Raw genomic sequence first — 15,074 nt, 5'->3', positions numbered from 1 at the left:
GCACCGTTTTTTGCGCATGCTGAAACATTGTATTTAACATCACGTCAATCATTGATGATCCAGAACCTACCGGCAGTTGACACAGGCTCCAGCTCTTGCCCTCTTTGGGTTGCCTCGAACCATGATGTCAGATACAAAAGAGAGCCCACGTATACATCAGCGACGAACTCAGCTCTCATCGGGTGTCATACTGCGAAAGGTGGGAGCTAAGCGGTCAGGACCAACAAAAGGGCAGTTTCAAATGCCCAGGCGGGCTCCCAAGGTCGGCACGGGCACGATTCTGCTGACTAAGATCCTGATCCACCCGTGGACGGCTGGTCCATGGACGGACGATGTGGGAATGCTAAAGAAACCGACAACCGACACAAACGGCCAATATCTATCAATAAAATGATGGAATACACTAAAAGACTACACATTTAATGGAAAATCTATATCGTTGTACGACACTGTTATTACTAACACATACTAATTGAAGTGAACCAACAGGTTGTGGATATATATCTTGAGTTAGGGTATGCTTTGAAGAATCATCCATGGATTCATGTTCCGACTCAGATGGTATGCTAAGGAATTATGCCCTATATTAAACAATTCTGTGCATCACTTGCTCGTATCCTCCACCATGACCACATCAGTTGTCTTTTTCTCATCCTCAACACCTAGGGGAGCCTCATCACCAAATAAGGAATCCATTTGCTCCAGTGTCTTGCCTTGTGTCTCAGGGAAGAAGAAAATGTATGACAACATAGCAATCACGTTGAAGACAAAGAAGACATAGAAGTAACGGAAGCCAATTCCGGACAAGGCACTCGGCGAGATCTGGGCGAGGACAAGGTTGATAGTCCAGTTAGTGAAGGTGGTGATCGAATTACCCTGGTTACGGATATCGACGGGGAAAATCTCGGCAGGGTAGACCCAAGAAATAATGCCAACGAAGGTGTAGAAGAAAGAGAACACAAAGTTCATAGCCACCATAGCCCGGAGTTGGTTCTGATTTCCCTCATCCCAGTGCTGGGACATGGCAGCATTGCAGACTAGTGCACCAGCCATCCCCACAGCAGAGAAGATGAGAGGCTTGATACGGCCCACGCGCTCCAGTGCCCATAGACCTCCAGTGCAGTAGACAATGGAAAGGGCACCAGAGATTCCGATGATCATCAAAGACATTTGTGTGTCAAATCCTAGCGTTGCGTATATACGAGTCCCGTAGTAGTTGATGACGTTGATACCGGACAAGACACCGAAGGCTTGCACGCCACAGCCGAGGATGAGACGGCGCCGCCAAGAGGGCTTCCGCAGGATTGTAGTCAAAGAGACCTTTGTCTGCATACGCTCAGCCTGAATGGTGTCGCGGATTTCTTGGAACTCCAGCTCAATGTACTCCGCTGTCTCTGGTGTACCGTCACCATGTAGGTTTTGGAGTGAAGCGAGGGCTTCTTCGTGGCGATCTTTCTCCATCAACCATCGCGGTGACTCATTCAAGAACAAGATTCCGCTAACTAGGGCCAAGCCGGGGACGCACTGGAAAGCAAGAGGAAAGCGCCCTAGGAAAGAAAATCAGTATCGACCCAACCAAGAATGTCCCTTAAAACCGAGTAACACTCGATCCCAAGGGTAGAATAATCCACTCACACTGGAAGGAAGTCGCATTGAAAGAACATCCGTACCCCAGCCACTGGGCGACAAGATATCCCCAACTTAACATCCACTGCAGAAGACCGGACATCATACCACGCGAAGAAGCCTCGGCGATCTCACCAGCATACATAGGGATAACAGAAGTAAGCATGCCGACCGCAACACCGGCAATAAAGCGGCCAACAATGAGCATCGCCAGATTGACCGCACCAGCCTGCAACGCACACCCAAAGCACGATATAGAAGCGCCAGTAAATACGGACCACTTTCTGCCCAGACGGTCACCGGTGAAGATGTTGATGATTGTGCCCAGGATGGCACCGCCCTGGAATGCAGAGACAATACCGCCGGTTACGGTGTCGCTAGGATCAGAGAAGTATTTAATGAATTCGGTTTGGCCAATAGTAGATGTGATGATACCGCTGTCATAACCGAAAAGGAAACCTGATAGAGTGTGTTACTATGTGGCTCCTGTCTGTGGAACCGTACTGATGTGCAATTCTTACCTCCAGTGGCCAGGAACGTAGCCGTCAACAACGTCTTGAATTTAGCCATCTTGTCTGTGGTGATGAGCGATTTGGCTGTGAAACGTTCAGCGAAGTATGGAACTTCAGACAGAATCTGGGGATATACCCCGTGGGGATACCCGAGGCATATTATATAGACACCAAAGACGATCGGGATGGCAACACAATAATGGAGCTAGTCTAGAAGAGATCTAGCTCTCGTTTCTTGGCGTCCGTTACTCTCCAGGAGTCAGGAGTCGGGGTAGGGCATGCGAGGCGTGTACGGGTTTTCCGGTTTCGCCATACGGCAAAGGTAAAATTAAGAAGAAAAGCACGGACCTTCGGTCTGATCTTGCCCGAGGAATCGGATCACGCTAACTGAATTAGGTCATGGCCAAGTTGTAAATCGGTAATGTTAGTTGCCGGTGAGTTTGGGATCTGGGTGTTAGCCCTTTGGTGGGGAAGAAGTATACAACATAGAGGGTAGTCTGACAGGAAAAGGGTTGGTAGGCGGGGAGGTTCGGGTCTTTGGCTTTGAGGAAGCGAAAATTTTCAAGTTAGAAGACGGCTCGACTTATTTCTAGAAGTAAAATTCTATAATTCTATTGCCTATAACTGAATAGATACAGTGTACAATCCATGGCCAAGCTCCAATTCTCTCCCGTGAACAGACTTGATTTCTTCCTTTGCACAGCCAACTTCAGCCTGCCTCATATCGGCCGGAAGTTTGACTAGAGCAGAAGTTCCGAACGGCACCTGGAGGTCCAGTTTCACCGAAGTCTTGCTGGTACGCATGAACTCAATCGAAATCAACCCATAGGGAGAATCGACAGATCCCTTAACATGGTCGAATTCGGACTCGTAAGGAGGATTAATCTCAAAGGTTCGGTATGCCTCCGAAACAGGCTTCAGCCCAAGGACAGCAGCATAGAACCATTCATAGATTGTGCCCAGCATGTCATGACATTTGCTACGGCATTCATCCTGCCAGAACTCTAGAAGCGTGGTCTCTCCACGGCGCAGGAAACGCATGTATGATGGATGCTCCTCTTGTCTCACCATCTGCAAAACAAGGTCCGGCCGCTTCGCATCAGCGAGCGTGTTGAAGAGGAAGCGTAGCCCGATTTCACCAGCGCGGATCTTGCCATCGGCTACGTCGTCCAGGAAAGCTGCCATGACGTCGCTGTGGAACTTGGCGGGTACGAGACCAAATTGCAAAGCCATCGCTTGGGCGATTGCGTCACAGTCCCTTTCTGGGTAGTTATCGAGAGATGTATAGTAAACGTAGGGGCGCGACTGGTCATCAGTCACCAGGAGGTGGTGATTGTAGACGTCGTAGATCCGAGCGGACCACTGCTTGAATTTGTCCGCTTCTTCGAGCTTACCCAGCTCGCGCGCCATCATCTCAACGCATTGTAGGCAGCGGTAATACACCGCTGTCTCGATGTTTGCTTGGTTGTTGCCGAAGGCGATACCTCGACCCCAGTCGCCGAGTCCGTGCTCGATAAGTCCACCCTTGCGCTCTTTGGTCTTCATGTATTCCATATATCGAACTGCTGCGGGATACACCTTGGGGATGACGTGTGTGGAACCATAGTATTGCCGCAGGATATCCGGAAGTAGACACAGTGCGCAGCCCCAGGTGATGGTGTCATGGAGAGGACCACACATATATCGTATTTCCGGTGCCATTGTTGGCACAGAGCCCACTGGGCTCCTGACTGTCCAAAATGTCATCGAGAATCTTGGTGTACAAGCTCTCCATGTCGCGGATGTATTGTGTAGCTGGAGCCAGTAGATGGGTGACTTCGAGCCAACCGAACTTCTCGATCTGCGGGCAATCCGTGTGGTAGCTGAATAGGTTGCTGCTGAACGACCAATACAGGGCACTTAGCAACGAGTTGACATCAGCTTTGTCGGTTGTCATATGTCCAAGATTCCTAGCTGCGGACGAAATATGGCGACCAACAGCAGAATGAATGAGGGGCAAGCCGCTGCCTGCATCCAAAGATACACCCTCGACTTGAATGTATCTGGCGCTTGTGAAGCTGAAATCTGGCTCCCATATCTCCGGCTGGCCCGTACCGGACAGGATGATTCTCGAAAAGACACCTGTCTCGAACTCCTTGAACAAGGGATCAGGCATCAAAACAGTGCCATCCTCTTTGACAGACTCAGAGTATCGAACAATAATCTCCGCGCCCGCCGCGCCTTCGACAGCGATTTTGACCATGGTCGACGCATTCTGCCCCAAGTCATAACAGACAACCCCCTTTCTGGGGCTATGGATCTTTATTGGCTGGAAGGTTTCATGCAACACAACTGGAGGCTGGGTCTGGTAATAAATATGGCCTCTAGGGCCAGTAAGAGGCTTCACCGGGGCCCATTCGGTATCGTCAAAGCTAGCGGAGTCCCAGCCTGAAGGATAGAGACGTCGATCATGGTTCTCGGAGGCATAGATGTTTGCCAGTGTGGTAGCGCTCTTCCTCACTTTCCAGGAGCTATCAGAGATGAGAACAGTGTGTTCGCCCTCCTCATAGAAAAGATGCAATTCACCAAAGAAGCAAAGCTCATTCCCGTACCGGACGTATGTGTTATCTTCGTACATGGGCCAGAAGAAGCGATCATCACCACCTTTGTCTCCAGCGTAGAAGCCATTGCCCAAATGAACACCCAGGGCGTTGCGTCCAGAATCAAGATGGCCCGTCACATCGTAGGAGGTAAACTGGACGCGGCGGTGGTAATTAGTCCAGCCTGGATCAAGCCGATGGTTAGAAGCCGGCTGGCCATTGACCGACATATTGAAGTGACCGAGTCCCGATGCGAACAGAATAGCCCGAACAGGCTTTCGGGCCAACTCAAAGGACTTCCTGAGGTAAATGGGCTTGTCCCCTCCGTCGCCGATCCAAACCGCTTTCCAGCGATTCGCCTCGTCTTCGAACCAAGACTTGAAAATCAGACTTGTGTGAGGCATGTATGTCTGGTTCATGCTGTACGGCGGTAGAAGATGGGACTGCGGATACGCTGTGAAGAAGTGGTTCGTCGCGCTATGGTGCGCACTGTTGGTTTGATCCCACACTGTGATTCTCCAGAAATGGCTAGTAGTAGACTGGAAGCCGGTGGCAGGCTTGCAGAGGATGTTTCTTTGTTCATTGCTCTCAACGCGTTCAGAATCCCAGACCAGTTTGGAAATATCTGGTCTGTCTGATTCCAGCTCTGCGGGATCGGTTGTCACTACAATGCGATAGAAAGCCTGTGTCGCATCTTTGTCTTCGCTCTCAATTGCCCAGTAGAAGCGGATCTCATCTGTGTCGATTCCGAGCACTTCATGGAAACCATGAATGCCACAGCGACGAATTTGCATGGCGGCCTTTTTTTTGGCTTTGGCGAGTGGAGGCCAGTGAACACGATTTCAAATGTGAGTACGAAAATGTCAAGACCATCGGGCGCCTACATGTCTCAAGACGCGACGACTGGCCGAAACCATCGGATATCCCGCTAGCAAGATGATGCAATACTCGGCGTAGTTTATACCGAAAAACCCCGCGAATAATCTAAAGACATAATTCTCAACAAGATGTCCCATGGGGACAGTAGGGTGGATGAGAAATGGTCTGAGCCAAGTGGAGTCAGGTCGTCGGCGATGTACCAATCAGAACCTGGAAACGCCGCCGGTGTGGGGTAACCTCATAGCTAAATTGGATTCCAAGGTTCCCGAGGTCCACCTGGGCAGACGCTAGTGCGCGCTAGGGAAGTATCGGCGTTCCCGTCGGTGTGCTCTCGGGACCCAAACTCGGTAGTCACATGCTCTTGGGGAGGGAATCAGAACGCATCAAAGACTAACTTAGGCAATTTCACCTCTTGTCACCCTCTTACCTGAAAGTGAATGATATATGCCGGCACTGTGGTTCTAGAAATAACATGAGGATAGGTACGGAGTAGGTATACAATCCAATTTCAAGAAAGCCAAAAACCTGTGACTATTCAAACCATCCAAAGAGACCACAACCTCAGTCTTCCAGCCACAACAAGTGTACTCCGCCAGTCACTCTACTTTCACTCTACTTCCACTCGCTGAATTCAGCGTACAGTCTCTCGGCCCGGTAGCTCACACAATCCGCGGAACTTGACCCAGTTCACAAAATCAACGTTTGTGGGGATTGTGGACCTACTGACTCACATACGGAGTATTGAACAGCCGGTTTCCAGTTAGGGATGGGGAACCGGGGAACCAAGTCATCATAATACATTCTGTAAACTAATTCTGAATATTGCTGTAGTCTTTATTATGTTGATATCTTGAACTCAGAGGTGGTTCATATGACCAGTATATAGTTCAAGCAATGCTCTCAGGCTCAGGACTCCGCATAATGGGAATTATCGGTTTCGGAGGCCACTCATGACGATAGCTACTCGCATCCCATTCACATGAGAGGTGATAACGTCCAGATCCAACCCATGCCCCGTCCCGATTTGTATCAAGTTCACAGCGTGTCTGCCTGTGCTGCTCACTTGGTAATATAACCAATGCAGAGGAGTTTGGAGGTACCAACAGTTCCAAGCTGAATTGGTTATCCTCGGGGTAAATCCTCCATTGGCATTCCAATCGTCCATAAGGCGTTTCATAGGCAACGTCAGCAGAGTCAATTGTACCACCTGGGACAGGCTCAACTCGGATTTCCTTCCACCCTGGTGAAATCGGAGTGACACCTCCAACACTGGAGTGTAGCCAGTTGATGATCGAGCCAAGAGCGTAGTGATTGAAGCTGGTCATCTCCCCTGGATTGATGGACCCGTCAGGAAGCATGCTATCCCATCGTTCCCACATGGTGGTTGCTCCCATGGTGATAGGATACATCCATGACGGGCACCCCTTCTCCAGCAACATGCGGTAGGCGACTTGGTGATGACCAGACTTTGTAAGCGCGTGGGTGATAAGCGGAGTGCCGGCGAAACCAGTGGCGACTCGGAATTTGGCTAATCTGACCAAATGAACCAAGCGCGCAGCAGCAGTCGCTTCTTGTTCAGCGGTCGGATGTAGATCGAACATAATAGCAAGACTGAGAGCCGTCTGCGTATCACCGACTACCAAGCCTGACTGAGCAATATACTTGGCTTGGAATGTAGACTTGAGTTGGCAGGCGTCTGATTGGAACCGCGCGGCATCTGCTGTCTCCCCAAGAGCGTTGCTGATTTGGGCCATTGTACTAGTCACATGTACAAGATAGGCGTCTGCCACCAGCGTTCCGTTCGTGCGAGCATCACCTGGCTCAATTGGGGGAGCGGTGGGATCCAGCCAATCTCCCAACTGCCAAAGCTGAGGATTCCACAGACCATCCGGGCCCCTTCGAATGCCACGATCGATCCATGCTAGCATACTCGCATATTGTCGACGAAGGATACCAATGTCCCCATAGGAACGGTAAAGCTCCCAGGGTGTCAAGACGACCACATCATCCCAAATGGCTTGTGGAAGATGAGGCCACAACTTCTCACTAATGACATTCGGGACAACAAATGGAGGGACACAGCCGTCACCATCCAGAAGCTGCTCTGCCGCCACATCTTTGAGCCAATCTCCTAACATCCCAGCAGTGTTGTAAAGGAAGTTGGCCGACTGACAGAAGATCTGAATATCACCTGTCCATCCAAGGCGTTCGTCCCGCTGGGGACAATCAGTCGGAATAGAGAGGAAATTGCCACGCATACTCCACCAGGCATTCTCATGGAGCTGATTCACCATGGGGTGAGAACATGTGAACCAACCAGTGCGAGCCATATCCGTGTGCAATACAAGCGCGGTCATGTTGGTCAGCAATGGGGGATCTTGATCGGTCCAGCCATCGACCTGAACATATCGAAATCCGTGAAAGGTGTATTGCGGTGACCAGTCTTGCAGTTCAATCCCAGCAGATATAATTTTATCTGTACATTTTGCATGTCGCAACGGCCGAGTTCCAATTTCTCCATGTTCCAGGACCTCTGCGTGGGTCAAAGTAACCTCGCTACCTAACGGTTTGTTCATGGAGCGGATGCGCACTCGACCGACAAGGTTTTGACCGAAGTCAATTACCGTCTTCCCCGATGGTGTTTGCAGGATCTTCACTGGCTTTCGTTCTTCGGTAATGCGCACCGGTGGCGCATCTGGAGCAACCAGGGTGGCAGTCGTGAAGGGCAACTCCTGAGCCGGAATCCAGGAGGCCGCTCTATTCGTGTCTGCAGCGGGTGAGTTCCAACTGAGGTCTTCCTCGCGCGCATCATAAACTTCGCCGTCATAGATTTCACTCTTTATGATGGCACTTGGGCAACAGGCCCATGTCGAGTCGGTTATCACAGATATATCTGGGGCATCGTTCTGCGGTCGCACCTCTAGCTGGGCAAGCACGGCAAGACGATCTCCATAAAGCTGTCTGCGCCCTCCAAGAAATCCAAGGCGCGTTGCATACCATCCTTCACCGACCTCTACTGCAATGACATTGGGCCCATTCAATTTCAGGAGCGGTGCAACATCATACACTTGGTAATTTAAGCGATGCCGGTAACTGGTCCAACCTGGAGCCATGAATTGATCTCCGACTTCGTGGCCATTGACGAAGGCTTGATATACGCCTAGGCTGGTCATGTATAGGCGCGCTCGGTCGATTGCCCCGTTGCCGAGGTAAAATACCTTCCGAAATCTCAATGGGCGTAGGGGGGCTGTCTTGTGGCTGACGTATCGGGCTGGCGATGGGAACAGCAACCCAATCATCGCGGGCGAGCAAGCCGCACTCAACAGTAGTCCACGGGGACCAGTTTGTCGGCCTACTCTGGGCCTGTCCGTCGGATATCCCATATGATCGAACCCGTACCTGGGCACTCTCGCGTGATTTCAGCGGTTCGCTTGGCCACGGGACGAGAACGGAGGCATCTCCTATCACTTGGTGGGTCTCGATCGCTCTTGAGGGTAGAGACGTCTGAATTTCATATGCAGTTTGTTTCCATCCTGTCACGTTATTGTCGGATGTGGTCAAAAATCGCCAGGATAACCGTGGGGAGGCGACTCCAATGCCGAAGCCAGATGAATGTTGCTCGACAGATGGAGGTGTGATTGTCGGGTGGGGCATTGTGGTATAAGACACAACCAATACTCCTTGGAGGTAGATAGGGTCCCCATTCCGAGCTTTATAATCCTCCTCGGCCTTTGGTGGAATTCCAGTCAGCTTGGCCGGAACATGATGGAACGAGGACCCGAAAGGTACTGTATCCGATTCGACTTGTTCATGATATTGATTTGTTCGGTTGTGAGCCCCACCTGCGGCGTTGTCAGAACCTGATTGGTCAGTTGCCGCTATCCACCCGCGTCTGCAGATCCCAGGCATCGCCAAGAGTCTCCGGAGTATCTGCTGCAAATGAATGAAACATGATGACAGCAACGGGAAAATTGAAGGGAAATTCTTTCAGCTTTAGTTCAGAGTAGAGAATTATCTACGGTTAAATTTCTACTAATAAAAGATGAAAATTGACAATTCCTTGATTTTATAAACAGAGTCATCGCTTTCCCACCTTGAAGGTAGGCTCGGCGTCAATATTTATAGAGCCCAGTATAAATCAGACGATTAGTTAGAACATGGTCGACGTGGCTTTGTCAAGGTTTTTCTTCAGCTCGGAGAGAAGATTAGAAGTTTATAGCTGGGCCACCAGCGAATTTCCTTTTGTCATCATAGCCTTAGGCCTTCCTTGCTAGTATCAACACCGGACTAACAGCCTTAGGTCTCCCATCGTTTGTAGCTTTTCTGGGATTTGATCTCGGACCCTGACCAAGTCCTGATGTACCTGCCGTGCGGCCTTGGGTCTTTTAGCATGTTGCTTGGTACTCGTAAAGCATTCAGCGCTGCATGGCTGGCGATCCCAGTCCACTTCCCTGTCTCCAGTCAGGACCATATAGCAATATATATATAAGGATATATATATAATAAAAAAGTATAAACGTCACAAGAAGATCTTCAGGTGCACGATCTGACACTTCAATATTTGTATAAAGAGACCCAGGAGCACCGCCTCTAGCTTGTCGAATTGCCCTTGATCCAACCTCACAGACCTCAGCATCAAACTCAGGCTGCGTCTTTCAAACTTCCACATTCAGTATCGAAAGGTTGGTTACTGTGTGGTTTCTTCGACAGGACTCTCCCGCCCGGCCCAGACAACATGGGACGCAGAAAAATGATGCCTTCAATGTTCATTATCGGTGTTGGTCGCGGCTTAGAGATGTACTTTGTTTATCTGATATGCCCTCAGATCTCGGCTTCAACCTCACGGGCAGCCTTCTCTTCGGCCCGCAGGATCTGCATGTTACGGATCAGAGCCTCGAGCCATGGGCGGAGGCCCGACAGCATCTGGGCCTGAGGAGGCTGCCGCATTTGTCACGTATTTAATTTGGAGATGGATGGCCCGGCGTGTAATTATCCGCGCCTCTCGGATTATCGCCCTACGCGCATTGTTGCGCCAGATCCGACCTAGGTGCAGCTGAGTCTGCAGCTCCAGCTGCTCGTTGGTCAAGGCTCGAATCGGTCAATTATCGGTCACCTTTTAATAGTCAGAGTCCTGTTTATGATTATGTTGGGAGGACGATGACCTCACTTTTGATAGCGTTAAATTTTGAATCGGCAGCTATGGAATGGAGACTCTTAGCCTACTGCCTCACGATAGATGTTCTCTGCTGAGAGGTCGTATATCGTGGATGCCGGGTATAAAATGCCTGCAAGTATGAGAATGTTAAACAAGAAAGAAGATACTAATGTGGAGGATCTTATCTACCAAAGTAGAAACCTTGAAATTGCTTCAACGAAGCGCACTTTCAGAAAGCTCGATCTGATTCGCCGTATCTCTTCCATTTCAAATCGGCGTAGCGTTTGGGAATTGGCCTTTGCTTCATCTGGGGGTGGCCGGCGAGGACTCGGTGCGGTATACACGGTAGGAATTTGCTCGGTAGGACGAAGGATTTCCGGAAGGTTTAAACGCGGCGGGTTCGGGATTTGAGGCTTGAGCCAGCGTTTACATCATCTCTGTATTTGCAAAGCTAGACGTAGTAATATAGTATATATAGAGTAGCCCAAACCCTATGGTAAACTGATATTTGATAGTGATCTGGCCAAAGGATGATCGTTCTGAGAAGTAAGAACGTGAATATTGACGACGTTTATATAGGCAATGGGGCCCCCATGACAAACATTCTCAAAGAAAATGTGACCCTACATATCCCTAAGGCAACAAAGGCACACAGGAACTGAAAGATCCAATGGAAGTTTGTTCCACTCCTGGTGGAAGTAGAGAATTGCAATTACTTCAACGTTGCATCCTAGAATTTTGATCAACTCTAGGTACTATGCCACATATAGACCGTTGTTGAACCTATCTGACTATAGAGACGCAGAGAGAGAATGTGAGGAAGCATTGATTGTCTCTCTGCAAGAGTAAACGAGCTAATGTATCAGTTAACAGTGGAAGCCTCCGAAACCAGGCATGACATATGCGTCTGTCTTAACGTGGCCTATGTGACGCATTTATTCGTATGTGCGGTTCCTAGTTATGGGCAGCTAGCTCACCCTACGTATACTATAAATGCCACTCTGTAGGAGTGCAGCGCGCTGTATGAAGTTTCAACCTGACTTGATTTGATCCTTTATTCATCTCACAACTAAATTCATAGCTTTGTAGCTACCGCGAAACCTCGTCCTACTTCTTGCAGGTAAGTTCCTCAATAACAAATAACTGCGCGAAATAGGAATAGTAGTGAAAGCAGAGACCTATGGTCTGTTCCGCATTTGAATACACGGATACAGCTACCGCATGTTGAGAGATCGTGGCCGACACACAGCAAACAATGCGCGCGAGGCAATTGCGTGTTTCCTCTTCGCCACAAGCTCGACAAGAGAGGAAGCGAAGGTGACAGAGGATGGACAGTCCAAATCAGGTCCAGTGCTTGGTACTTGTTGAGATGGTCATTCCAATTTTGGATGTTTATTGGTTTTTCGATTGGTTTACCACGACCCCCCTCCCCCAAAAATGTTCTCCATCGCCGGCTTTTGTAAGTTGGGCCAGATTTCGGCTCCTAGCTGACGGGAAGCATCCTCTTCAGCCTGCAGTATTTGTGTGTTGCGAATCAGCGCCTCTAGCCATTGACGGAGCCCCCCATAGTATCTAGGCACGAGGAGGCTGCCTGTTGGCCTCGTATCGGAGTAGAATATCGTGCACCTCGATTCTGATCATGCGAGCTAGCCGCAGCTGGGGAGCAGTTCAGGCTGCTCGTCATCGAGGGCCTGAATTGGCGGAGTATCGGTCACCTCTCTCGTCAGCTTTGCCTCTTTAAAGCGGCTAGGGGTAAAGCATTAAGGGGAGGGTGTGAGTCTCACTTTTTGGGAGGTCAAAAGGTAAATATAATGGGAACTCAGAGATCAGTGTAACTTTCATCTTCTGAAAGTCCTAGTCAGCTTGTTGCCTCGTCATACATATTAGTTATGGACTAAGGCACCATACCTCTAGTAGGTGTGGTCAATTTCTTGACTGAGAGTGTGGTGAAAAGAGAGTAAAGAGAATACTAGTGGATAGCATCTTAAATCAACACTGCTGAACTAACTATTGTACATACCAGAAACGGATAGAAAAGATACCAGCTTGATGCAATCATCCATACAAATTCAAAGGAACTAATAAAGTCACTACCCATCCGACTGTAATTAGTCACAGCCTTCGTTCCTTTATAACTGGGCAGAGTTTCCTTTTCCTTTTCTTTTCGACTGGTAAGATAGGGTGCACTCGCTCCTAGCCTTCTCTATCTGGACTCAAGTCTACACTGCATCAGTGGTGAGCGAAGATCGGTGGACAAGGGTAATTGGCAGTGGGATATGCATCCTTCAAAGGTTTGATGTTCATTTAATCACAACACATATACATTCAGTATGAAGGACCGGGACCAGAGGAAAAGAGAAGAGGAAGTGAGGGCTGAACTATCTATCTAGCTGGGCAGTTTCGGTCCCATGGGATGCCAGAGACAAACAAACATGTTTGCCTCACAGATGAGGGATCAAACAGATTCTTATTGGCTTTGCGAGGTAAACGCCAAAACGAAGACCAGGTAATGGACTGGTTGTCCCTCCCCCCAAAACCAATCGAGTAATAGTTCTCATCCCCTATTGTATGTTCGTCCAGATTTCGGTTTCCAGCTCACGGGCTGCCTCCTCTTCTGACCGTAGCATTTGCATGCTACCAACCAGCGCCTGTAGCCATCGCCTAAGCCCCCGTAGCATCTGGGCACGAGGAGGCTGCCCGTCGGCCTCATATTGCATTCTAACCTCGTATGCGCGGGTTCGTATTATGCGAGCCTGTTGGATGATCGATCTGCGAGCATGAGCTCGCCAGGTGTGAGCCATCCGTAGCTGAGTGAGCAGCTCAAGCTGCTCGTTGTCAAGGGCCTGAATAGGCCGAGTATCGGCCACTTTTCTAGTCAGCTTCGTCTTTGCAATGCGGGAAGGCTTTGAAGGGAGGGTGCGAATCTCACTTTCTGCGGGTGAAAACGGGAAGGCAATAGGAAGATGGAGATGTGTTGTAATGTTTGTCCTATGAAATTCCCAGACTTAGTTTCTTGCTTCGTTGTCAATGGATATAGGTTAGGTATAGACCAAGGGGCTATACCTTTATTTGTTGTGGAGTGAAATTGTGGTGAAAGGGGGAGAAGAGTTGCGGAGAACCACTTGAATAGTGATCAGTATAAAAAGTCGCACTTTCACCAGGGAATTTCGAGAGCGGCTGCCATCCTAAGAAGGAAGGAGCAAAGGTCACGAAGTTTAGGCAACATCTGCGTAGTAGGCATCCCAACAAACGAACGTCCTGAGTATAGCAAGACAGTTTTAAAACCACTCATATTGATGGAATATATAACTATAGAGTAAGTCAAAATTGATAGCAAAGTGATACTTGATGGAGGATTGATTTGATCATGCTCAGAATTAAAGGTGTTGAGAGCTACGAAACAAAAGCTGGGGAGAATCAAGAAGAGAAACTTTCTTGCGTTCAACTTATCAAGAGAAGGCCTTTTATGCAAGACCTGGAGCAAGCAAACTGGGGAAACAAAAGGCTCAGGTTAAATAACATTAAGGCATCTCATCTAAGCAGGAGGGGATGATCCAACAAAATGCAGGAGAAGTGGCCTAAGCAGCTGTCCAGGTTCCCAGGTGCCCACCTGGGCATGACCATTGACTTGGTAATCGCCAAGTCTACGCGTGGATCTAACTAGGTGTCCATCCATGGATGGATGCCACCAGATCTCCGCTTCTGACTCGCGCGCAGCCTCCATTTCAGGCCGCAGCATCTCCATGTTGGGGACAAGAGCCTCCAGCAATGGCTGGAGGCCCTATAAGGCCTGCGCACTTGGTGGTTCCCCGTGCAGGTTGTGTTGCGTTATAAATTCTTCTGTGTGTCGCCTAATAGTCCTTGTTTGGATAATGATGGTCCTGCGAGCGTTTGCCAGCCAAGTGTCACCTAGGCGCACCTGCGTGAGCAGCTGAAGGTGCTCGGTATTCAAGCTCAGAATGCGCCGGGAATCTGCCACTTTTTCTTGTCAGGCCTTTTGATACAATTGAAAATAGATCCTCGGGGCGAGGGCATGTGTCTTGCTTTCCCCAGCTTGAGATGTGGAGGTTGTAGGCGGCAACTATGGTAGAAATATTGGAGCTGTAAAATGGCCACCATTAGCTGACCTCTTTACCCCGGATATTGGGAATAGGCTAAGGGATCATACCTTTCGAGGATGTGCTTTGTGTGAAATTGTGATGGGCGGTAGATTCAGCGTGGGAAGAATGTATTGACAGAAGAACAGAAGGGGAGTATGGGAGAAGTCGCAGCGTCCCAGGTGCCGCTTTTAGTCGACGTAGAGACCTATACACACTTAATGTT

The 15,074-nt window shown here is 49.4% G+C and overlaps 4 protein-coding genes across 4 annotated transcripts; all 4 read right to left on the bottom strand.

The window, feature by feature from the left end:
* Window positions 1-603: 603 nt before the first annotated feature.
* On the bottom strand, window positions 604-2,196 carry N7519_001534 (sugar porter family MFS transporter; the record flags this gene model as incomplete). The annotated part of the gene is made up of 3 exons (XM_057288312.1): window positions 604-1,547; window positions 1,636-2,085; window positions 2,148-2,196. The coding sequence occupies 3 exons, from the start codon at window positions 2,194-2,196 to the stop codon at window positions 604-606; spliced, it is 1,443 nt and encodes a 480-aa protein (XP_057154395.1).
* Window positions 2,197-2,756: 560 nt separating this feature from the next.
* Window positions 2,757-5,511, bottom strand: N7519_001533 (uncharacterized protein; the record flags this gene model as incomplete). Its single annotated transcript, XM_057288311.1, has 2 exons — window positions 2,757-3,868; window positions 3,966-5,511. 2 exons carry the CDS (start codon window positions 5,509-5,511, stop codon window positions 2,757-2,759), a joined length of 2,658 nt encoding a protein of 885 aa, XP_057154394.1.
* Window positions 5,512-6,483: 972 nt separating this feature from the next.
* Window positions 6,484-9,436, bottom strand: N7519_001532 (glycoside hydrolase family 78 protein; the record flags this gene model as incomplete). The annotated part of the gene is made up of 2 exons (XM_057288310.1): window positions 6,484-8,756; window positions 8,815-9,436. Coding segments are annotated over 2 exons (2,895 nt in total), but the record flags the coding sequence as incomplete, so codon positions are not given.
* A 3,876-nt stretch (window positions 9,437-13,312) lies between these two features.
* Window positions 13,313-14,496, bottom strand: N7519_001531 (uncharacterized protein; the record flags this gene model as incomplete). The annotated part of the gene is made up of 2 exons (XM_057288309.1): window positions 13,313-13,594; window positions 14,413-14,496. 2 exons carry the CDS (start codon window positions 14,494-14,496, stop codon window positions 13,313-13,315), a joined length of 366 nt encoding a protein of 121 aa, XP_057154392.1.
* Window positions 14,497-15,074: the final 578 nt, after the last annotated feature.

The sequence above is a fragment of the Penicillium mononematosum genome (genome assembly GCF_028829835.1).
Source record: "Penicillium mononematosum strain IBT 11891 chromosome Unknown utg000001l:1.0-4488741.0:1.0-4491989.0, whole genome shotgun sequence".
NCBI classification, from domain to species: Eukaryota; Fungi; Ascomycota; class Eurotiomycetes; order Eurotiales; family Aspergillaceae; genus Penicillium; species Penicillium mononematosum.
The sequence above is the reverse complement of the archived record's forward strand: the minus strand, read 5'-3'. Positions and strand labels throughout refer to the sequence as shown.